The following is a 25,699-nucleotide window of genomic DNA, read 5'->3' as shown; positions in this document are numbered from 1 at the left end:
CTTCGGATCTGCACGGCGCCGGCCGTAGCGACCATTTAGGGGGTGAACCAACGGAAGGAAAACCTCTCTCTCTCACTGTCTAACTCTTGTTAAACAAACAAACAAAAGTCTTACTAATGTCAGTTCCCCTGCCTGGAATTCCTTTTGCCCATTGCACCTCAAGTATTTTTCTGTTGATATTTGTACTCATCCTGTATTTCAAATCACCTTTTCAGCATAATCATTCTAGCTGAAAGTTCTTTATAGTTCTGTCTAGATTAGTTGGTGTCATCCATAAGGTTTTGTCTGGTTAAGCACTTAGTACAGGACGGGTTTTAGGCGGAGTGGTTAAGACACCTGCATCTCACCTGGGTTCAAGTCCCAGGTGTGCTCCTGATTAATGTATCCTGTGATGGCCCAAATACTTGAGTCTGTGCTCTCCACGTGGGAGACCCTGATTGAGTTCCTGGCCTCAGCTGTTGTGGCATTTGGGGCATGAACTAGCAGGTGGGAATTCTCCTGTTTGTCTCTGCCTTATAAATTAAATAAATAAAAATTTAAAAAAGCACCAGGTACTGCGTTATGTTTATGTCTTATTTCCTTTTTTTTTTTTTTTTTTTTTTTGACAGGCAGAGTGGACAGTGAGAGAGAGAGAGAGAGAGAGAGAAAGGTCTTCCTTTGCCGTTGGTTCACCCTCCAATGGCGCGCTGATCTGATGGCAGGAGCCAGGAGCCAGGTGCTTTTCCTGGTCTCCCATGGGGTGCAGGGCCCAAGCACCTGGGCCATTCTCCACTGCACTCCCTGGCCACAGCAGAGAGCTAGCCTGGAAGAGGGGCAACCGGGACAGAATCCGGCGCCCCGACCGGGACTAGAACCCGGTGTGCCGGCGCCGCTAGGCGGAGGATTAGCCTAGTGAGCTGCGGCGCCGGCCTATGTCTTATTTCCTTAAGAATTTTGTGGTTTTTTTTTTTTTTTTTTTTTTTGGTCCCTCTCAGAAAGCTGAGCCAAAACCTTACACATGGTTAGCACCCAGTAAACATCAATAGTTGTTCAATGAGTTAATTTTATGACTCTTACTGGTAATTAAATCATTAAACTTCATCCTGAAATGCTGATGATAAGGGAAATTTTCTTAACGCTGTCAAACTAGGCTTTTTTTTTTTTTTTAAGTTTTCTATTCAAGAAACATTAATGGATCACTGGCTGTACTAATGTTAGAAATTTTTTAAAACAGTTAAAAGATCACATTGGGCCCTTTCTATCTGCTTGGCATGGAGTTTTAAAAGACCCAATTTGTATGAAGTTAATAGATACTATTAAAACAAGTGTATTTGTCATATTAGTTGGGATATAATATGTAGAGTTTGGAGGATTCGAATTGAGATGGAATGGGAATTTATCGCTTTGTTTTCAAGTGCCATACTGATTTTTTTAAGTCAGAAGACCTCTTTCTGCAATTAAGTAAATAGATACCTCTTTTTGGATTTTGTATCTAGAATGAAAACAGTGTCATTTACACAGGAGGAACCTGTTTGTAGAGCATTTATCCTGTTTTTGCTGCTTTTCTTTGTATCTTTTCCTCTGGTTATTTCGACTGTCATTTGTAAAGTAAAGAATTTGGGTTGCATGTGTAACCAATTTGTTAAGACAAGTTCTTTAGAGCTTTTTAGTAAATGCTCCATAGTTTATTTTTTTTTTACAATTTATTTTTTATTTGTTTAATTCAGATCAACCTCAGAACTAACTGAAGATAGCAGCCTGTTTTCATTTCAGATTTTTATATCCTTCCTTCCTCTGCCCTCCCCCACTAATAGCATTGCTACCCATGCTTGCATAGCTGGAAAGAACATACATGCCAACTATTCTTTGTCATTATCTATTACTTCTTGCATTGACTGAGTTGTAGCATTTCTGCTGAATACTGCATTGTTTGAATTCCTGATTGTTTTCTAGCATTTAATATTTGATCTTGCCTGATGTTGGTTTCACTGTGTTCCAATAGAATTCTTTTTTGCCCCTCTGCTTCTGCACCTGTTCCTTATAGTGTGTTCTCATCTCTTCTTCACTAATGTTTACCTTGTTTCTTACATATTTACAGTTATGTGGCAAAATGTATCAATTCTACAGTGAGAAATGTTATTCTCTAACTTATGTCTTAATCATTTCTTCTTAAACATGGTCGAGAAGTCATATCAGTGGAGCTACCCAGAACACTGAATCTGGGCTAAGTATCATGGCTTCATGGGAAACTTGGAATTGCCCTAGCTTTATGGTTAAAAATTGCAAAACCTCGGCTGGCGCCGTGGCTCACTAGGCTAATCCTCCGCCTTGCGGCGCAGGCACACCAGGTTCTAGTCCCGGTTGGGGCACCGGATTCTGTCCCGGTTGCCCCTCTTCCAGGCCAGCTCTCTGCTGTGGCCAGGGAGTGCAGTGGAGGATGGCCCAAGTGTTTGGGCCCTGCACCCCATGGGAGACCAGGATAAGTACCTGGCTCCTGCCATCGGATCAGCGTGGTGCGCTGGCCGCAGTGCGCCGGCCACGGCGGCCATTTGAGGGTGAACCAACAGCAAAAGGAAGACCTTTCTCTCTGTCTCTCTCTCTCTCTCACTGTCCACTCTGCCTGTCAAAAAAAAAAAAAAAATTGCAAAATCTGGTTAAGCACCAAGAGTTCTAAAAAATTTGAGTGGTTCAGCTCCCACATTTAATAATAAATTGCATTTTTTGTTTCATTCATGCATTTGGTAAACATCTGTTAAGTATTTGTTGTGCAAGGTATTGCTCACTGTTCACATTCCATTTTCTAAAGGCAGCTTTTTGCCATTTTTGTCTCTTTGAAGTACATTCCCAAAATGATTTTCTATGCCTTGTTACTCATAGTTGGTCAGTGGCTAATAGCATTGGCAACATCTGTTAGAAATGCACAATCTTGGGGTTGGCACTACAGTGTAGAAGGTTAAGCTGGCGCCTGCAGTGCCCCCATCCCACAAGGACACCAGTTTGAGTCCTGCCTGCTCCACTTCCGAGCCAACTCCCTGGTAATGCACCTGGGAAAGCAGCAGAAGATGTCCCAGAGGCTTGGGTCCCTGGCACCCATGGGGGAGACCCAGAGGAAGCTCCTGGCTCCTCTCTTTGGCCTGGCCCAGCCCTGGCCATTGTGGCCATTTGGGGAGTGAACCAGCAGATGGAAGATCTCTATCTCTGTATCTCTGCCTTTCAAATGAATAAATAAATCTTTAAAAATAAAAACAAATGTACATTCTCAGGCCACATTCCAGACAATCTGAATCAAAATCAGTATTTTAACAAGATGCTAGTGATTTGATGCACATTAAAATTTAACAAGCACACATGTAGCAGATTGTTTTTCTCTGGGGTGTGTGTGTGTGTGTGTATGTATATGTATATAAAACAACCAACGAAGACATATACTCATTCAGTTACTTTTTTACAGATAAGAAACACTTTCATGTGAGAAAGTGATAGGTATATCCTTTTTTTTTTTTTTTTAAGATTTATTTTACTTATTTGAAAGAGTTACAGAGAGAGGTAGAGACAGAGAGGGAGGTCTGCCATCTGCTGATTCACTCCCTAGATGGCCGCAATGGCTGGAGTTGTGCCAATCCAAAGCCAGGAGCCAGGAGCTTCTTCTGGGTCTCCCACATGGGTGCAGGGGCCCAAGGACTTGAGCCATCTTCTACTGCTTTCCCAGGCCATAGCAGAGAGCTGGATTGGAAGAGGAGCAGCTGGGACTAGAACCGGCGCCCATATGGGATGCCGGCGCTTCAAGCCAGGGTGTTAACCCACTGCATCACAGCATCGGGCCCCAGTATTTCGTTCAGAAGATAGTTTCTATTGTTTAAACTATTAGAAGTCCTGGTGCGGTGGTGCACTAGGTTAATCCTCTGCCTGCAGCGCTGGCATCCCATATGGGCACTGGGTTCTGGTCCCGGTTCTCCTCTTCCAGTCCAGCTCTCTGGCGTGGCCTGGGAGGGCAGTGGAGGATGGCCCAAGTGCTTGGGCCTGCACCTGCATGGGAGACCAGGAAAGAAGCTCCTGGCTCCTGGCTTTGGATCGGCATAGCTCCGGCCGTGGCGGCCATTTGGGGAGTGAATCAACAGAGGGAAGACCTTTCTTTCTCTCTCTCTCTTACTGTCTGTAACTCTACCTGTCAAATAAACAAATAAAAATCTTTAAAAAAATAAACTATAAGAAAAAGTTATAAAACACAGAATAAGTACTCTTTGTTTATTGAAAGTTGTAAGAAAGACTTAAAAGTGGGGTTTAGGTGATTTCGATACTTGCTAAAACTTTCACAAATGGTTTGTAAATTTTTTTAGAGATCTCTATGAGAGATTTTAGAATAAAGTCTGTTATATAGGAACATTTTATATAAAAGATTGAATTGCATGTTTTATTAGCTCAGAGTAATTTTTATGACAGTAAATAGGATTAGAAAAGTACTTATTTAAATATTATTGCTTAAAGTATTTTTAATGCTTAAAGTAATTTGAGTAGATCAGCAGCAGGAGCTCATACTAAGGTTTTTCCTTTTATTAGTATACCTTTTACTTCACTTATAGTGGTTTGCTGCCTACTAGAAGTGTGCCCTGGGGCAAGTTATTTTTTGAGTTTCAATTTCCTCAACTGTAATATCACTTAATTCTTTTTTTTTTTTTCTTGACAATGCCGCTTGACTTGGGACCTGGTAAAGAAACAGTGACCAATGCACATTAGCTTCTTCTCTTTTCACTGCCTTGTTACTTGTATGTATAGTGATTCTAGGTTTAGCTCATAATTAAAATACAATTTCTCTTTTATTTGTTAATGTTGAAACAAAAGTGTAAACTCGATGGTGACGTGGGCCTTGCCTATTTTGTTTTGAATTCTGTTGTGTCCCACCACCTGGCATAGGACTTGTGGTGGGCTGAAGGTTTTATTGAAATATTTGTTGAGTGAATGTTTGAATAACATGCAATTGAAGTAAATTTACTTGAATAAACTTCATAGAGAATGTCTTTGCAGTTTATATTTATCAGATAATTTTATTAATACCTATTATATACTGGATACTATTCTAGTCATTGGATATATACCATGATTAAAAAGAGGGTCAAGGCCCCTGTCCTTATGGAACTTACCTTTTAATTGGGTGGAGAGATAAGGAACAAGAATAATAAACCAGTGAATCAATAAGTTCACAAGATAATTCTGGATAAAAGTAAGTGCAGTAATGCAGTAAACGTATTATCTGATGGAGTGAGGGCCACGACTTTAGCTAGGTATGTGGGGAGGCCTCTTCAAGAGGATGGCATCTGTGCTGAGACAGTGATGATGAGAAGGGAGCAGCCTTTGCACAGCTGGGGAAAAGCACCAGAGGAAAGAGAACAGCCTGAGGAGAAAATGAGCTAAATATGTTTCAGCAATTCAGATTGTCAACATCCACATAGAATTACTTCATCTAGATAGTGTGTGGAAGATGCTGTGACACAGTGAATGCTGTTTTTTGACTAAAAGGTAGAATATCAATTATAGCAGTGAATCAAAGTGAAAGATCATCAGTAGTCAACTTTGTTGCAGTGTTTTAAAAGTCCCCTAGCGTGTTGGTGATTCTTTAGTAAACTAGGTGGGGGAGTGCTCTTTGGCTATCATTGTGAAGCTTGACTGCTAATACTGGGATTTTGAGATGAAGAGGCTAGAAACCAGCAAGTTTGAAATATGTTTGATCTATACCTGCCTTCTCCTCCTGTTATAAATGAATCAACTTTGGTATTCTAAGAGTTCTTCATTATCTTGTTTTTCTACTATTTCCCTATTGTGATAATTTTGTTTCCTACTATTTTTTTTTAAAGATTTTATTCATTTATTTGAGAGGTAGAGTTAAAGACAGAAAGAGGGAGAGACAAAAAGATCTTCCATATGCTAGTTCACTTCCCAAATGGCTGCAACAACTGAAGCTGGGCTGATCCAAAGCCAGGAGCCAGAAGCTTCTTCCGGGTCTCCCACAAGGGTACAGGGGCCTAAGCACCTGGGCCATCTTCGACTGCTTCCCCAGGCCATAGTAGAGAGCTGGATCAGAAGAAGAGAAGCTGGGACTAGAACTGGCGCCCATATGGGATGCTGGTGCCACAGTTGGAGGCTTAGCCCACTACACCACAGCACTGGTCCCTTGTTTCCTACTCTTAAAAATTCCAAGCTTAGGAATGTTTGGCATAGCAGTTAAGACACTGCTTGGGATGCCACATCCCGTATTGGAATGCTTGGGTTTGAGTCCAGGTTCTGAATTCTGACTCCATCTTCCTGCTAATGTGCACCCTGGGTGGCAGCAGATGATGGCTCACATACTTGGGTCCCTTTTCCCACATGGGAGACCTATATAGAGTTCCAGGCTCCTGATTTAAGCCTGGCCTAGCTCTGATTGTTGCCAGCATTTGGGGAGTGAACCAATGAATGGGAGAGCTCCCTGTGGTCTCTTGTGCCTTTAAAAAAAAAAGCTGAGCTTTCAAAAATCACATTTATCAGAAGGAAAACATCAAAGAGCTTAAGATATGATACCTTTGGAAGAGGTTGTAATTTGGTATTGTAACATGAAAACTTGAGAGAACTTTTGAAGCTATTTTAACTGTATGCTTGTCATTGCTGTTGTCAAGTCTGATAACAAATTATCAGAATCCTGCATTTTCTGCTCTTAGAGAAGCCTATGCAATCCAAGAAATATAAAGAAAAGGAAAAATACTTGGAGAACTTCATTGTCTCTTTGGGTGTGTAGAATTTTTCAGAGAATGTTGCAAAACTTAAACCATCTTATTTATACTCTCAAAGAGCAATATACAAATAAGATTTTTTTAGAGGAAGGATAAAACTGTATGCTATATACATCTCTGAGCATTTAATTTAACATGTGATGTGGCCTCTGGATGCTATTTTAAGAGCATTTCTCAGTGTGCATATCTTTAGTGACTTAGGATATTAATTATTTAGGATGTAGAGGTAAGATATTTTTGTACTTTAATGGAAAGCCTCATGTTTAATGGATTGCAGTTCTGTTTGTTGGTGATTAAATACAAGAGAACTTAAAAAATTCTTAGAAAATGGAATTAAAAGAAGTTTATTTTGATGGAAAAAAATTTGAATCCATACTTATGACAGTTCTTCTAAAAGGTCATGGAAAATGCATATTATGAAACAATTATGCATGGATTTCAAACTTTTTGCACCCAAATAAACTTATCTTCTTGTTCCATTTTCCATGAACTTTTGGAAGTACCTTCAAGTCTAAGTTTTTAGGATTTAGGGTTTTATCTCCAGTAATGTGTTTTGTTACTAACAGCCTCTTCTTTCATCTTTTTAAAAATAGCAACATCATGACAACAGAGAAGAGTTTAGCAACCGAGACCGAAAATTCACAGCACCAACAACAGAAGGAAGAGGGTGAAGGAGCCACAAACTCAGGCCAACAAGAAACTCAGCTGGAGGAGTCTTCTCACACAGCAGCTGAGGGAGACAATCAGTGTGACCAGAAGCTGAGAGCCTCTAATGGAGACACCCCCACACATGAAGACTTGACCAGGAACAAGGAGCGGACTTCAGAAAGCAGGGGCCTGTCAAGACTGCTTTCCTCATTTCTCAAAAGGCCCAGATCCCAGGTCTCTGAGGAGGAAGGCAAAGAAGGAGAGTCAGACAAAGAAAAAGGTGAAGGAGGTCAGAAAGAGATAGAATTTGGAACCAGTCTTGATGAAGAGATCATTTTAAAGGCCCCGATTGCAGCTCCTGAACCTGAACTCAAAACAGACCCATCCTTGGATCTCCATTCATTAAGCAGTGCAGAAACACAGGTAAGGATGTGTAAGTACTTACACGGGTAAGGTAAGGTGCATTTAATAAAGGCAGTTATAAAGTTTGGTTTTCATTTGATAATATTTGGCTTTATTTCTTATTAGCCAGTTGTTTTAGATGTTGGTAGTCATAAGTAGCATGAAGCTTTTGGAGTTCAACAAATTTCAAAAGAAGTTACTGTAGTCAATGGAGACTTGTTTTTTAAGAAGATACTTAACACCACAAATCAAAGGGAAAAAATGAAAGAAAAGTATCAAATGAGTTTATTCAGGGCCTATATCATCTTCTGTAATGACAGAACAAATTAATTAATTTTAGTAAGAGAGATAAAAAGCAGTGAGGTGCTTTAGAGTTCATTTTGGTGGAATTATTAGGAATGAGATAGTTATCAACAAATGTTGTTTTATGGAAATATTCATAAAAACTGCACGGTGGAGTCAAACTGTATGTAGGTATGTGATAGATTTGAGTCATCGCTGCCTTAATTTGGTTGTTGTCTCCAACTAGATCATGTTACCACATAATATAAGATACAGATGAAGAAGTCTAGATTGATCACCTATGCAATATATATTAATGCTGGGTGAGAGTTTTGCCGCAGTGTTGTTAAACTATGTATAAGTTGTTCATTTGTCCAGAAAACATGGGAAAATGTTAGTGCTGTAACTCAAATTGTTTTCTAAGAATCTCATTTGTTTTCAGCCTTACTATCTATAAATTATGTTATTTTCAAAGTCTTATTTCTAAAACATGTGAACACTATATGCATTAAGAGTGTAAGTGTGTTATAGGTCCAAGGTTTGGGCTATGTAGTTTTATTTGAATTTTCTAAATATATTACATATATTTCTGGAAATATTACTTGCTAAAAGTAAAATTTAGAATAAAGTTATAATTATGTACTTGGTGTTAGTGAAACCAGGTTGAAAGATGATTTACTACATATGAATGCAGGCTATGGAACCAGGCCAGGGAATTCAAATCAGAGAAGGGACACTTTCACTCCATCCATCTCTTGCTCTGCACAACAAAGACAATACCCACCTCATTTGGCTATTGTGACAATTAAAAGAGTTTAAAATATAGAGCTCTTAAAACATTGCCTGGTAATACATTCTAGTTATTATTACTCAATAAATAAACACAAATAGTAAAGCCAAAGAAGCCCTATTTAATTTTACTTTAGGAATACCTGAAGAAAGAAATTGCATTATATTCCAGGAGGCCTTCTCCCCTCCCACTCTACACATACACACTTAGTGAAAGGGAAAATTCATTTCTTATTTTAGGAAGCATTTGAATTAGAACATGTTTATTTTGTCTAAAGACCATAGATTTGGACTCAAATTGAAACAGATGATAAAATTAATTTCAGTGTTACCTAAAATCTCATTGACTTAATTCTAGAATTGAAATAATGTTATCTATAAAATGTGTACATATGCATAAAAAGAAATTAGTATTGTTAGTAGAATTTCAAGGAGATATTGGTTAAGGAAGGATATTGGTTAACTATTTTAGGCCTTTGGAAACTAGCATTTGCAATCAAAACCTTGTGGATCAGAAGCTATGAATGAGGTTTACTTGCCTGACCATATTCATGCTTGTGTTTGTATTAGTCTGTTTTCTGTGGCCAATAACCCAGTGCCACATTTTGGGTGAGTCACAACGAAAGGAAGTTTATTTTTGCTCACGGTTCTGGAGGTGCCTGGCCAAGGGGCTACATCTGGAAATGGCCTTCTAGCCGACAGTCCTGAGATGATGCAGGGCTTCACATGGCAAGAGACAGTAAGCATGTGTGTGCCGCTATGTCTGCGCTCTCCTTCTATGCAGTCATCAGGATTCAGTCTTTTAAATGACTTTGTTTAATCCTAATCACATCCCAAGGGCACCTCTAAGACACTATGTCGGATAAAGCTTCCACCCTCCTAATACCTCACAATGGGGATTAAGCACTAGGGCACTCTCAAACTGTATCCAAACCATACCAGTGTAGTAGAAATTCATTTAGGTGGTCCTTTTCTATCCAGAATTCTTAAAAGGTGGGTTTGCTATATAGGATTGCACCAGTCTTCATCCAGAGTAGCTTGGAATTTTTGGATACTGCTAGTTTTTAAAATGTTTATTTATTCATTCAACAAATACTTATTGAAAACCAGTCATGTGTGGTAAACTCTAGACTTATTATACTTTGATAAATAAAAACTGCAATATGGTGAAGAGGTAAGATCATGAATTTTGAATCCAGACTGGTATGTGACTTTTTGACTGTATGATTGTAGGTGAGTTACTTCAGTTTCTCTAGCATCGGTTTTTCATTTGTCAAGTATGGATAATAATAGTACCCATCCCACATAGTTGTTATGAGGATTAAATGAGTTCATATAAGTAATGCTCTTCAAATAGTAACTGATGCATCACAATTGCTTTGTAAGTGTTTGTCGTTGTTGTTATATCATTGTAAAACAGATGTAGTCCTTGCTCTTGTGGATTTTCTAGTCTAATGGAGGAGACAAAAAGTTAGTAAATACAAAATATTTATTATGAAGAGTGTTATAAAGATGAAAAAAAACAGGATACTAGCATGAGAAACAGGGGAGAGAGGTTAGATAGGATCATCCATGATGTCCCGCCTATGAAACTGGCATCCTGGATGGATGCTAGTTTTTGTCCTGGCAGCTCCACTTCCAATCCAGCTCCCTACTAATTAATATGCCTGGGAAAGCAACAGAGGATGGCCCAAGTGCTTGGGCCCCTGTACCCAACATAGGAGACCTGGAAAAAGCTCCTGGTTTCAGACTGGCCTCACCCCAGTTATTGCAGCCATTTGAGGAGTGAACAGAGGATGGAAGATCTCTCTCTCTCTAACTTTGACTTTCAAATAAATAAATAAGCCAATCTTTAAAAAAAAAAAAAAAGGAGGAAAAGGATTAATGGGGTTTACTTAAAAATTTTTCAGCAATTTCATCATGTTGAAAATAAAAAATTGCCAAAATGTCCCACTTACCTGTATTACATTGGAATGACTTTAATGATCACCTAGGAGACCCAGATTTCAAACTGTCTCTTCCATCTTTGAAACTTTTTTACATTTAGCATGACCGATACTTAGTAGAAAGGATTAATTTTAACTGGTAGTTGGAGTTTTTAGCCTAGCACTTTATGTTAAGTTAATGCTCTAAACCTAAACACTTTTCCTAACCATTTATAAAATTTATAATATGTGATAAATTATATCTTGTTTTGCAATTCATAAGACCACCTTGCTAAAATTGAGCATGGAACAGAAATGCTGAGGTTTTATAAACTATAATAATATTTAATGGCATAGTCAGGAAGAATATATAATAGTGAGAACAGTAGGCCAATATTTTATGGTTTACCTGAATCTTTCACTTACTGTTTGATAGAACTCTGCCTGAGAAATTTTGAGGCTAGTGAAGGCCATAGGTGTTCTGGAGGATCCTATCTTTTATAGAAAAATAATTATTTAATATTAATGTCACCTCTATTTTCGAAGTTTTCTTCTTTGATTAGCGCTTTTATTAGTTAGGGGTATTGCAGATAAAAGTGTATACAGCACATTTTGTGAGATGTCTTTATTACTGACTTGGTGTGGTCATGGATATGCAGCCTGCCCAGGAAGAACACAGAGAAGAGCCAGATTTTGAAACTAAGGGAGGAGAAGGAATTGAAGAGTGCTTCAAAACAGAAGTAAAAGAAGAAAATCCTCATTCAAAAGCAGAAGAATTAAAAGCTTCTGAGAAATCAATCAGAAGACACAGAAACATGCATTGCAAGGTTTCTTTGTTGGACGACACAGTTTATGAATGTGTCGTGGAGGTGAGTGCATTTTAATTTCCAGTAGTCAGTCCTCTTGTGCATCGTTTCATCTGGAATTGGATAAGTGTTGCCTTTACCCAAGGTAAGATCCACTGGAACTACTATTTTTTTTGGACAGAAATGTTAATAGTGATTTCCTGGAGGTGAGGCTAGAGGATTATAAGCGAGTCTTATTTTCTTCTCCAGTTTTACTGTGTCTGCTGAAATCTTGTGAACTGAGGGAGAAGGCATTTAGCCTTGTAGTTCAGAAGACTGCACCTGACATCACAGTCTCTGGGTTCAGTTTTGGTTCAGTCTGCTGAGTCTTGCTTCCTCTTATTCAGACCCTGGGAGGCAGCTGTGATGGTCCAAGTAATTGGGTTCCTGCCACTCATGTGGAATACCTGGATTGAATTCACAGCTCCTGGATCCAGCCCTGACCCAGCTCTGATTATTGGCATTTAGGGAGCAAACAAGAAGAAAGGAGCTCTCTGTCTCTGCTTCTCAAAACAAAAAACTCCAATAAAGAAATCAGACAAAATCTTTTGGATAGAGCATATGTTACTTTAATAATAAGAAAATATTTTGTTTTAAAAATATATATATTTTTATTTTATTTTGACAGGCAGAGTGGACAGTGAGAGAGAGAGACAGAGAGAAAGGTCTTCCTTTGCCTTTGGTTCACCCTCCAATGGCCGCCGTGGCCGGCACGCTGCAGCCGGCGCACCACGCTGATCCGATGGCAGGAGCCAGGTACTTATCCTGGTCTCCCATGGGGTGCAGGGCCCAAGTACTTGGGCCATCCTCCATTGTATTCCCTGGCCACAGCAGAGAGCTGGCCTGGAAGAGGGGCAACTGGGACAGAATCCAGCGCCCCAACAGGGACTAGAACCCGGTGTGCCAGCACTGCAAGGTGGAGGATTAGCCTAGTGAGCCACAGCGCCAGCCAAAATATATATTTTGTTATAGAGTGATCTTCCATGATTAGATTTTACAAGATTACCTCAATTTCTGATTTTAGGTTCAGCTGTTCTCATAGGTGTGCAACAAATTACTTCTAAATTGAATTATTTATGTGCAAATGCAAATGTACCCAAGAGCAAATAGATAATCTAAAATATTGGGCTGTATTTACTATAGATATTCACTCCCCAAGTTGTAAAAAGGGAATCAAGAAAAATGTTTTATTGTGCTTTGAAAACAGCCACCATACCTGGTAACTAGAGGAGTCCCAAGGTCTGCTTTTATTGCTTCTTGCTGTTGGCTAGGTTAAAGATGATGAAACTCTTCCACACTCATTCTTCCTGTTCATACAAAGTCCAGATTTGGGTCCATTATATCTGAAGCCCTTTGGAACATATGTGTTTCAGAAGTCATGATTTTTTTTAAAAGAATTATTTATTTGAGAGGCAGACTTACAGACAGAGAAAGGTCTTCCATCCACTGATTCACTCCCCAAATAGCTGCAATGCTTGGAGCTGGGCTGATCCGAAGCCAGGAGCTTCTTCCAGGTCTCCTACATGGGTACAGGGGCCTAAGCTCTTGGGCCATCTTCCACTGCTCTCCCAGGCCATCAGCAGGAGCTGGAGCGGAAGTGGAGTAGCTGGGACTTGAACTGGTGCCCATATGGGATGCTGGCACCACAGGTGGAGACTTAACCTACTATGTTATAGCACCAGAATTCAGGAATTTTTAAATTTGAAAAAGGCATTAAGTACATATTCCTTATAAATCATAATAAATCTACCTTGACCTGTGACAGTACCCACATTATTAAATGTATTCTTTCTGTGATGAAATATATAAAGATTCATTCTAAGATGGGTAAATTAAGATCATAATTAACCTCTTACAGTTAAGGTTAGAATTTGCCTTGAAATGATTTTTAATAACAAAAAGAATTTTTTTTAGAACTGCTGGATTTTGGAATGATGAGTAAGGGACTAGGAATCTGAACCTGAAGATTCTTGAAATCATTTTTCATTGTTTAGAGTGAAAACATAAGAGGAAAAAGATGAAGAAAAATATGTAATAAAGCTAGGTTAAGACTGAAATGAATTAACATTTTTGTGAAGTACTAATAGTCATTCAGAATAACTCATGCAATTGGGAGGAAGATATGTCATGTATGTGTGACCAAAATGATTCTAATTTTTTGAAGTCTTTTTCTGTTTATTTCTCAGAAGGCATTTGTATACTTAATTTTTTCAACAGTTCCAGTTGGTAGGTAGCACAGATGTAAATAGTCTTACCATTTTTTGAATAGGAAAGATAATATTCAGAAAGGTTAACTGAATCTAGCCAGGTTGTGTAGCTCGTAAATGGAAAATCTAGGAATTTTTGACTCTAAATTACAGCCTTTCAATAGGGCATTTCCTCCCTAGAAACGGAGTGTAGGTACTCAAAGTTGGAAGTGATTTGACTTTTTAGGTAAGCAAACATTCAGAAAATGATTTGTAGCACCATTGAAAGAGCTACTCCAATAGATAGCGTCAACAGGCTATCTAAAATATTATTTAAAGAATTTTTCTGAAAAAGATTGCAGAGAGGTTAAGCATAACTCATTCTCTTGGAACATTTGGTCTGAAAAGGATAAAGAGTCTAATGATTTTCACAGCCATAGTTAAATGTCACTGTTGACAGTTGATTCAGAAATTCAGTTTGTCACAGTGACTGACAGCGACCCATATCATGCCTTAGGAAATACTGCAACAAAAATAAAGATAATGATGTTTAGGAAGGATTTAGAGGTTGGGTGGTGGAGGGAAGATACAATTTTGCTTTGAATTGTAAGACTGTTTCCCAGCTATTATAAATGTGTTGCATCTGTTAGATGACAAATTGAGGAGCAGGAATTTTGTAAATTGTATTGTTCTTAGATTATTTAGCTACCTGAAAGTTCGTTAATAACTAAAGGTAAAAGAGAAAATTGGAAAGTCACATTTTATTTTGTTTAATGATGAATACAAGAATAATAACAAACCTCAACTGAAATTTGTGTGTCTTTGCAGAAACATGCTAAGGGACAAGATTTGCTTAAACGAGTGTGTGAGCACCTCAATCTTTTGGAGGAAGACTATTTTGGCCTAGCCATTTGGGACAATGCAACCTCTAAGGTAAGTAGACTGCTCGCAGTTTGAGAAGCTGATAAAATTTTAATGTAATTCTTTTGTTGTTGGAATTGTTGTTGTTAAGAATGTATTCTGTGCCTGCCTTTCTAAGACATGTTATATACTTAAGAGTTACTCCTTGTCTACTCTTGCTTCTCAGATTTTCCTTCTGGAATTAAAATAAAAAAGAAGACCATTGCTAGCGTGTTCTTTCTTCACTGAGAAAAAGTACCTTCTGTATATTTAAGAAAGGCTGGGAGGAGTGGGCATTTGGCACACTGGTTGAGATACTGCTTGGGATACCTGCAACTCATCGGAGTGCCTGGGGTTGAGTCCTGTCTCTGCTTCCACAGCCTGAGAGGCCGCAGATGATGGCTCAGGTGTTTTGAGTTCCTATCATGTGGGAGACTTGGATTGAGTTCTCAACTTCTGGTTTTGGTCTGGTCCAGCCCTGGCTGTTACAGGCATTTAGGAAGTGGACCAGCAGATGGAAGATCTTTCCTCTGTCTCTCTGTTTCTCTGCCTTTCAAATAAATTTTTAAAAATAATAAGAGCAGGGAAAGCAAAGAGGTATGATGCTCTAATTAACAAGTAAATACCAATAACTTATAACTGCATGTACAATTAATATTGTATTGAATACATGGGAAGTTCATAAAATTGAATGGATGGTCTAGAATCAATATTATCATTACATCATAATATATAATTATAGTTTGAAGTGTGGGGAGCAGGGCCTGTCTCCCGCAACATGGCGAAATAAGTACTGAGACTGTGAACTGAAACTAACTCTATGCGTCTAATCTCCCACCATATGGCGCTGAGAGAGTAAACAAATCTTACACAGCTGCTTCGTTAATTAGCTGATTCCTGACCCAACCCCTGTTTGGAAGGAAGCGACGTGTGAGCACGTGGGCAGCGGAGCACAGATTGGTGGGAGAGGACTATAAAAGGGAGAAAGAGACAACATGCAGGGCCGCCCTGAGAGAGTCGGTCGGAGAGCTAGCTGGTGCCGCTCCTCGCGAAGGCGGGGGAGCGGCAGCAAATTCGGGAAGGACCAGGGAAAGAAAACAGCGCCTGGTCCGGTGTCGTTCCTCCGCGAGCCAGCGGGGAGTGACATGAAGCAGTGTTATAAGAGAGTAAAGTCTCAGTGTTATTAAACTGTCATGATGAATCTGACATTCCTCAGTCTAAAAGGAAGCCAATTGTTATCTTTCTTTTAAAGATTTATTTATGTATTTGAAAGGCAGAGTTACAGAGAGGCAGAGAGAGGGGTCTTCCTTCCGCTGGTCCACTCCCCAGTGGCTAGGGCTGGGCCGTTCCAAAGCCAGAAGCCAGGAGCTTCTTCCGGGTCTCACACGTAGGTGCAGAAGCCCAAGGACTTGGGCCATCTTCTGCTGCTTTCCCAGGCTATTAGCAGGGAACTGCATCAGAAGTGGAGCATCTGAGACTTGAACTGGTGCCCATATGGGATGCCAGCACCACAGGTGGTGGCTTTACCTGCTATGCCACAATGCTGGCCCCTAATTGTTAACTTTTGAAAAAAGTAAAAAGAGTGTGTGAGAACATGGAGAAAGGTTAGAAGTCAGGTTTTTACGTCAGTACATTTGCGTTATTTCCTGGGCCAATTAAAAATGACAAATACTTAGCTTAATATGTAATGAAGAAAATTTCATTCTAGTTTATATTACTAGATGATGTGGATGTAGCTGTGGGTAAGGCAGACATGGTCACTGATGCCTGGGGCTTTTAGTTTAGTATGAAGTGAACATTAATTACTGCTGTGATGAGTGTTATACAAAAAGAGTACAGATGTCGTGAGAAGGTATGACTTGGAAAGTCTTTGGGGAGATGGCTAAGCTGAGTTGTAGAGAATAAAATGGGCAAATGAAGTGGAGAGAGAATGGCTTGTGGAAAGATCTGGAATTGAGAGAGTGATATTTGAGGAACTGAGAGACTTTTAGCCTTGCTGAACATAGAGTGTAGGGAATAGAGTCATGGGTGAATCTAATGAGATACATGGGGTAAGAGGTATGGGGTGTCCTCGAGAGAGTCGTATTTACAGCGTGTTCAAATCATTTTAGCTGGTTCTTTCTCCAAGGTGATTTCAACTTACTAAGACAAGTTGAGGGACAGCAATCAACAGCAAAGCCCATAGATTAGATTATTTGAGTTGGATAACCTAAGATATGGAATTACCCTTTGCCTAAACAAAATATCTTTGTACAATATATCTGGTAGTTTGCAAAAACTTGTTCCTCCTGTGAATGACTGTACCAGCACTAGGTTAATAATTGTTCTTTTAAGTTCTTAACCTTTACTTTGTCTCCCTAAAGGCTCAAACCAGTTTGTATTGAAGTCTCTATTTCCCATTTGTAACAGAATGTTGAAGTTAGTTAAAAATAAAACACCACTCCTAAAACTACAGTGACAAACTTTCTGCAGCCATGCACTAGAACATTCTCCTATAAACCAAAGAAAATACTCTGAGAATTACTTTAGCTTCCCCAACTCAGTGAAATAATTTTAAGTCCCCCAAACAGAATTTTGTTATATTGTGGGAAATAAACCTCCAAAGTTGATGTGAGAATAATTGAAAATCTTTGAATTTAGCATGAAAGTATATAAAGTCTCTGAATACCTACTTATTTAATATAACTGGAAATAATTTTTCTATGAGCCAAGCATGCTTAAATGTCTAGCAGCTGACTCATTTAAAGGTATCCACAGAAGAAATCCTTTTCACTTACAGTTGAGTTTCTAGGGCCCTTATTTGGAGAACATTTTCAGTGGTATTGATAACTTTAAAAAATGTCTGAAAATTTATTTTTATTTTATTTGAAAGGCAAAGAGATAGGGGAGAGGAGAGGAAGAGACAGAGAGCTAGATATACGGATGGAAAATTTCCATCTGCTGGTTCACTCCCCAATGCCTTCAACAGCTGAGACTGAATGAGGCTGAAGCCAAGGGTACTGAACTCAGTACATGTGGATGACAGAGACCTAAGCACCTGGACCATTACCTGCTGCCTCTGAGAGTGTGCGTTAACAGGAAGCAGGATTGGAAGTGGAGGATCTGGGATTTGAACTAGGCAAGCAGCACCTTAATCATTGTGCCAGACACCTGCTCCCATTAAACACTTTGGACCATTGTTAATGTTGTCCATATCCTGCCCTGTTAACACGTTTTTATTTCCTTTACAACAGTTTTCATTATTTCAGTTAATTTTTTTTAAGATTTTCTTTATTTTTATTTATTTGAGAGGCAGAGTTACAGACAGTGAGAGGGAGAGACAGAGAGAAAGGTCTTCCTTCCGTTGGTTCACTTCCCAGATGGCCGCAATGGCTGGAGCTGCACCAATCCGAAACCAGGAGACAGGAGCTACTCCAGGTCTCCCACGCAGGTGCAGGGGCCCAAGGGCTTGAGCATCTTCTACTGCTTTCCTGGGCCACAGCGGAGAGCTGGATCGGAAGTGGAGCAGTCGGGACTAGAACTGGTGCCCATATGGGATGCTGGCGCTACATTTGGAGGATTAACCTACTGTGCCACAGTGCCGGCCCTTCAGTTAAATTTAAAAAAAAATTTTTTTTGAGAATTTATTTATTTATTTATTTATTGACAGGCAGAGTAGACAGTGAGAGAGAGAGAGAGAGAGAAAGGTCTTCCTTTTTTCCCTTGGTTCATCCCCCAATGGCCTCTGCAGCCGGCGCACAGCGCTGATCCCAAGCCAGGAGCCAGGTACTTCTCCTGGTCTCCCATGTGGGTGCAGGGCCCAAGTACTTGGGCCATCCTCCACTGCACTCCCAGGCCACAGCAGAGAGCTGGACTGGAAGAGGAGCAACTGGGACAGAATCCGGCGCCCCGACCGGGACTAGAACCTGGTGTGCCAGTGCCGCAGGTGGAGGATTAGCCTATTGAACCATGGCACTGGCCTTAAATTTTTATTTCTTAGAGAGAGAGAAAGAGAGAGAGAGAACACTTCTATATGCTGGTTTATTCCTCCAAATATCCATAGCATCTGGAAGCTGAAGCTAGGAGCCAAGAACTCATAGCAGGTCTCCCATGTGGGTAGAACTTGAGCCATTACTTTCTGCCTCCCAGGATACACGTTAGCAGGAAGTTGGATCAGAAGTTGAAGTAGAACTCAAACTCTGGGACTCTGATATGAGATATGGATATCCTACGTGGCAACTTAACTGCTGTGCCTGCCCCTACTATTTAATGAAGCAATATTAAATTGCTTTATGTTCATTTATATAATTATGAAGTATTTTTAAAAGTGCCTAATATAGGGGCTGGCGCTGTGGCATAATGGGTTAAGCTGCTACCTACGATGCTGGCATCTCATATGAGCACTGGTTCAAAACTAGCTGCTCCATTTCTGATCCAGCTCCCTACTAATGTGCCTGGGAAAGCAGCAGAAGATGGCTTAAGAGTTTGGGCCCTTGCCACTCATGTGGCAGACCTGGAGGAAGCTCCTGGCTCCTGGTTTCAGCCTGGCCCAGCCCTGGCCATTGCTGCCATTTGGGGAGTGAACCAGTGGATTTAAGATTCCCTCTGCTTCTCCCTTTCTCTATCTTTGTAACTCAGGCTTTCAAATAAATAAATAAATTGGGGGACAAAAAAGGAAGAAAGAAAAGAAAGACAGAGTTACAGAGATTTTCTCTCTGCTGATTCACTCCCCAAATGGCTGCAATGGCCAGGGCTGGACCAGGCCAAAGCTAGGAGCCAGGAACTTCCTCTGGGTCTTCCATGAGGGTGCAGGGGCCCAAGGACTTGGTTCATCTTCTGCTGCTTTCCCAGGCACATTGGCAGGGAGCTGGATTGGAAATGGTGCAATCAGGACTCGGGACTTGACCCAGTGCCCATATGGGATACCAGTGTTGTAGGCAGCAGCTTTACCTACTAAGCTACAATGCCAGCCCCATGTTCCATAAATGTTTATTGAAAGAGTGAGACATTTTGTTGTACTTTATAGAATCACATTACCACTTAGTAGTGGTGAGATAGGTAAGTTACATTTGTTTTCTCACTGGTAAAATATGGATACATGCTTTGAAAAAGCATGTAGTATGTTGTATGTAGTATGTTGCCTGACATATAGTAAGTACTCAGTAAAAATCAGTATTTTTATTATGATAATATAATTATTTCAAAATGAAATGATTCACTAACCAAACCCTTTGGCTTAAGAATTTGATAGATTTGTGTGACATAAACCAGAGGTGAATTCTAGAGCATATTTCAGGTTGAATACAATCCTTTCTCAAGCAGAGTATATTAAAGAACAGTGTACTTTTATTTAAAATTAATTGTATTTACCCAGATTATATGACTTCTTTTAAGCTATTAGAAAAAGACAAAATTACAATAAATTTAGTTAAAGTTAACAATTGGTTTTTAGTCACAATTCATGAACTAGGTAGCCTCCATACTACCGACCAGAATGATAGCTCCCACTGGCAGTGGCAGACAGTGGGTTTTACAAGGTGGGGAAAAGGAACAGATTCATAGAAGAAAAGCTGACTGGCTAACATCAGAGTATTTTTCTTGAAAGGATTAGAACAGGGAAGACTTCCTTATTAAGCTGACTCAGGTAGGCTAAAATCACCTCTTTATATAAAAACTGGTTTGTTTGTATATCTACCTGTGTCTGTAATATTTTGGTTGTTTTACTTGGCTGGAGTAATCCATTTTGGTTGTTCAGCACTGTTGGGGCCTAGTAAAGGAGTTCAAATCACAGCAGTGGGCCCCTATAATTTTAATGCTATCATGCCCTGTGTACCTGCTGGCATTGAGCCAAATTTCCAGATAACCCCCTGTTAGAAAATATATGTATAGTTATTCATAGTTATGCATGACATGATTACACTTGTAAAATATTTAATCTTTGTTATTCATCTATCTAAAATTGTGTATCATTCTGAAAACAGAAAATACCAGAAGTTCAAGTCTTTGGGAGCTCGGAAAGCAGAAGCATATAAAGGCAGAGGTGTCTTCCTTCAGGTTGCAAAGTTAATTCAGTCCTGTAGCTCCTTGCCTGTGCTCCTTCCTAAGTGATTTTCTTCTTCATCTTTTTATTCCTCTTTCCTAGATTTTTACAGTCACCTTTGTTTCTTGCTTGTTTTTGTTATTGTTTGTTTCCTACCTACAGAATTAGTTCATGTTGAAAAATGTGAACTATGATACAATGAGATAAATATTTTATCTTCTTTCCATTCTTAGTCTCTGGTGTCTCTCTTCTGTGTATATAAAGATTTGCCCTTTGTATAAATAACTTCTTCAGAGCTTCTGCATTCATGCATTTGATTGATAGGCAGTGGGGTATCTTTAGCAGAGAGGAAAGTTAATTGAATTGACTTTTCCCTCTTATGGAATGACTTGCCTGCTTTCTCTACTGACTGCAGGTAAGGGCTTATTGCCAGACTGAGCCTGGCAGGAGGAGAGGAAAAGTGGTTAGGAGCAAACTTCTTTCTTTCTTTATTATTATTTTGACAGGCAGAGTGGACAGTGAGAGAGAGAGAGACAGAGAGAAAGGTCTTCCTTTGCAGTTGGTTCACTCTCCAATGGGCGCCGCGGCCGGCACGCTGTGGCCGGCGCACCGCGCTGATCTGAAGGCAAGAGCCAGGTACTTATCCTGGTCTCCCATGGGGTGCAGGGCCCAAGTACTTGGGCCATCCTCCACTGCACTCCCTGGCCACAGCAGAGAGCTGGCCTGGAATAGGGGCAACCAGGACAGAATCCGGTGCCCCGACCAGGACTAGAACCTGGTGTGCTGGCGCCGCAAGGCAGAGGATTAGCCTAGTGAGCCGCGGCGCTGGCCAGGAGCAAACTTCTATTGCCCTGTCAGAAATTTATTGCCACTATGAATCAACCTTAGCTGCTTCCTATATTTTATCCTTATTCATGCTTAGTTATTTATGAAGAATCAAGGATTTTTTTATTTGAGGGAAAAGTCACCTGCATTAATTCCCCTCTTTCCAAATTCCCTCTCCAAGGAAACTTGAGCCCCTCTGGCAGATCATGAGCACTTTAAGCTTGGATTACGTTTGGTTCAGTACTCTGTTGTCTTCTTTCTCCATTTCATGTGTGGATGATTTTCTTACCTTTGGAGTTGGATAATCAACTCTGAAAAGATAATCAGTCTTAGCCAGAAGAGTTTCTCTCACCTTGCAAAGGCAAAGAACAAGCACCAAAGAACAAATAGCCACCAGGGTGAATATTAAACCAAGAGTATGAGGAATTTAGGTGAATAGTCGTCTGAAAGGTTGTATTGTATTCCATTGATTCATGACTGTCTTTGAAGGCAGTGTCAGTGATGAGTGTTTATATATATACATATGCACACACACACTGTGGCACAGTGGGTTAATGCCCTGGCCTGAAGCGCCAGCATCCCATGTGGGCACCGGATCGAGACCTGGCTGCTCTGCTTCTGATCCGGCTCTCTGCTGTGGCCTGGGAAAGCAGTGGAAGATGGCCCGAGTCCTTGGGGCACCTGCACCCGCGTGGGAGACCCCGAGGAGGCTCCTGGCTCCTGGTTCCTGGCTCCTGGTTCCTGGCTCCTGGCTCCTGGCAACTCTGGCCGTTGCAGCCAATTGAGGAGTAAACCATTGGTTGGAAGACCTCTATCTCTCTCTAACTCTCCTTCTCTCTCTGTGTAACTCTTTCAAATGGGTTTGAAAGGCAGAATTAGAGAGAGAGAGAGAGAGAGAGAGAGAGAGAGAGAGAGAAATCTTCTGTCCACTGGTTCACTCCACAACTGGCCACAATGGCTGGGCCAGGCCAAAGCTAGGAGCCTGGAACTCTATCCAGGCCTCCCAACTGGGTGGCCGGGGCCCAAGTACTTGGGCCATCTTCTGCCACTTTCCTGGGTGCATTAGCAGGGGCTAGATTGGAAGTGGAGAAGCTGGGACTTGAACCAGCACCCATATAGGGTGCTGGCATGGCAGGTGGTGGCTTAACCTGGTATATCACAGTGCTGGCCCCATGATGATTGTATCTTTAGAATCTACAAAATTCATCTTAGTCTTTTTTTTTTTTTGTAAATATTTATTTATTTGTTTGAAAGTCAGAGTTACACAGAGAGAGGAGAGGCAGAGAGAGAGAGAGAGAGAGAGAGAGAGAGAGAGAGGTCTTTCATCTGATGGTTCACTCCCCAATTGGCCGCAATGATCAGAGTTGCACCGATCCAAAACCAGGAGCCAGGAGCTTCTTCTGGATCTCCCCCATGGGTGCAGGGGCCCAAGAACCCAGTCCATCCTCCACTGCTTTCCCAGGCCATAGCAGAGAGCTGGATTGGAAGTGGAGCAGCCGAGACTAGAACTGGTGCCCATATGGGATACCAGAGCTTCAGGCCAGGGCGTTAACCCACTGCGCCACAGTCTTGACCCCATCTTAGTCTTTTTGATTTACTAAATACACCCTTGCAGAGTAGAGGTTGCATTTGGGATCTTGTTTTTTGCTAGAGAAACTTGTTTTGATCGTTGAGATGTATTTACATGTGTTGCTTTTTAGCACTAAAGGAATAAGGTCTACAATTACCTGCACAATAGAGGTTTTTTTTTCTTTTTCTTTTTTTTTTTTAAGATTTATTTATTTGAAAATCAGAGTTACACAGAGAAAGGAGAGCAGAGAGAGATCTTCCATCCTCTGGTTCACTCCCCAGTTGGCCACAATGGCTGGAGCGGTGTCGATCTGAAGCCAGGAGCTTCCTCCACGAGAGTGCAGGCGCCCCAGGACTTGGGCCATCTTCTACTGCTTTCCCAGGCCATAGCAGAGAGCTGGATTGGAAGTGAAGCAGCCGGGACTCAAACTGGTGCCCATATGGGATGCCAACACTGTAGGCGGTGGCTCTACCTGCTATGCCACAGCGTCGGTCCAAATAAAGTTTTTATAAACCTACCTTGGAAAGTGATTTGAGGTCAACGTCCAAGCAGCAGGATAAACAAAGATTCTTCTTTGAGTTAAGACAGACTTCTGGAGATTATAGATAAATTATTTACCCCAAAAGACTAATATTTTATAAGTCACTTGTGTACATAGGGGATTATAGAGCCTCCAGATACAGATATTTGATGGCTAACTCAGGATATGTAGTTCTTTCTTAGAACTTTATGACAAGGTTATAAATGCTATAAAAATATGAAAAGCTCTTATTCATTTTACCTTTTCTTTCTTTGTTTTTTAAATATTTTTTTTATTTGAAAGAGTTACAGAGAGAGGTATAGAGAGAGAGAGAGAGAGAGGGGTCTTCCATCCGCTGGTTCACTTCCCAGGTGGCCGCAATGGCTGTAGCTGTGCCAATCCAAAGCCAGGAGCCAGGAGCTTCTTCTGGGTCTCCCACATGGGTGCAGGGGCCCAAGCACTTGGGCTATCTTCTACTGCTTTCCCAGACCATAGCAGATAGTTGAATTGGGTGAGGAACAGCCGGGACTAGAACTGGCGCCCATATAGGATGCTGGCGCTTCAGGCCAGGGCTTTAACCTGCTGTGCCACAGCGTCGGCCCCTCATTTTTCCTTTTCAAATACTGTTGTCCTAGTTTATCATTTCTTTCCTAGTTTACTGTTTTTTTATTCATTCATAAACATTTATTGAGCAAATAGCATTCGCCTTGTGCTGGGTGGAGATATGAAAAACATAGTCTCTCTCCTCATGAAGCTCCCAGACTGACTAGGAGCTGGCAGTAAGATAGGTACCCACATAGATGGGGTGTAAAAAGGGTTTTCTGCAGAAGGGAACATCAGACATTTTTAGAATTTTTAGAGATAGGAATCTTCCAGATGCATAGATGGGGAGAGTATTCCCAAGCAGTGAAACTGTATGGAGGATGGTGTTTTGAAATGGAAGAGCACATGGGAGGCCTGTGATAAATACTTCAGTTGAGGAAACAGAGGTCTGAATCAGGGTTTGCTACTTTTTATTGCTGTGCTATTTGGAAACTTTTTAAGCTAAAGAAGGAATGTCATTCTTTGTAATGTGTGAACTTAAAATGTTAGTGTACTTTGTTTTACTCACAAGATATAATTGATGAAATCAGCCTTGAAAGGGAATCCCTACTACTGAAAGTATTTAAACAGGTAGTAGAAGATTATGCAGAACTGCCATTTTAGAAGGTAACTTGTGGGGGCCAGCATTGTGGTATAGCAGATCAAGCTGCTGCTTGTGATGCCAGCATCTCACATGGATACCAGTTCATGTCCTGGCTGCTCCGCTTCCGATACAACTCCCTGCAAATGTGCCTGGGAAAGCAGCAGATGTGATGGCCCAGATGCTTGGGCCCCTGCTACCCACATGGGAGACCTGGTAAGGCTCTTGGCTCTGGGCTTCCACCTGGCCCAGCCCTGGCTGTTGGGACCATTTGGAGAGTGAGCCAGAAGATGGAAGATCTTCTCTGTCTTTCTCTTCCTCTCCTTCTGAAACTCTGCCTTTCAGAAAAATAAATAAATCTTTAAAAAGAAAGTAACTTACAGTCCCTATTAAAATACAGTTCTCTAACTTGTTTTATCAGTGAAGTCCAACTGTTCTTCCTCTCTTTTACAATCATCCTGTTTGAAAAATTGGCTTACACATATTATCTCTCTTTCCTCACTATTGGCACAACATAATACAAGAAAGTATCTAAAGCATACGCGTACATTTCTGAGAGTTTTTACAGAGTGCGTGCACCTGTAGTAAAGCTCTACAGTAAAGAGAACTTTTCCAGAATCTCCTTCTGTGCTCTCTCTGTCACTGTCCCTAATCCCTACCAGCTTCCTAATTTGATCTCCCTCATCTGTAATCATGCTTCCTCTAATTCGTATCACTCCTTGATTTCCAATCTTTCAGCTTTGAACTTTATAAAGTCCAAGTGTCTTAGCATGGAGTACTATATCCTCCGTGCTCTGGCCCTTTCTGTTCTTTGTGGTTTTCCTTTCTCCTCCTCAACACTGTTCCAGCTGTGCTGAACTACAGC

At 40.7% G+C, this 25,699-nt stretch overlaps 1 protein-coding gene across 50 annotated transcripts in view; it reads left to right on the top strand.

The window, feature by feature from the left end:
• EPB41 (erythrocyte membrane protein band 4.1) overlaps positions 1 to 25,699 on the top strand; it is a 231,799-nt gene that overhangs the window by 95,914 nt on the left and 110,186 nt on the right. For 27 of the 50 annotated variants that reach the window (XM_002716068.5, XM_070078935.1, XM_070078912.1 and 24 more), the window contains 3 exons: positions 7,334 to 7,811; positions 11,446 to 11,655; positions 14,646 to 14,750. In XM_002716068.5, the coding sequence (XP_002716114.3) occupies positions 7,341 to 7,811; positions 11,446 to 11,655; positions 14,646 to 14,750 (786 nt within the window). In that variant the 5' untranslated portion in view covers positions 7,334 to 7,340. Of the gene's footprint in view, positions 1 to 7,333; positions 7,812 to 11,445; positions 11,656 to 14,645; positions 14,751 to 25,699 lie in introns of those variants that run through there. The other 23 variants (XM_070078950.1, XM_070078932.1, XM_070078949.1 and 20 more) reach the window with 1 other exon arrangement.

The sequence above is a fragment of the Oryctolagus cuniculus genome, chromosome 7 (assembly GCF_964237555.1).
Source record: "Oryctolagus cuniculus chromosome 7, mOryCun1.1, whole genome shotgun sequence".
NCBI lineage: Eukaryota > Metazoa > Chordata > Mammalia > Lagomorpha > Leporidae > Oryctolagus > Oryctolagus cuniculus.
The sequence above is the reverse complement of the archived record's forward strand: the minus strand, read 5'-3'. Positions and strand labels throughout refer to the sequence as shown.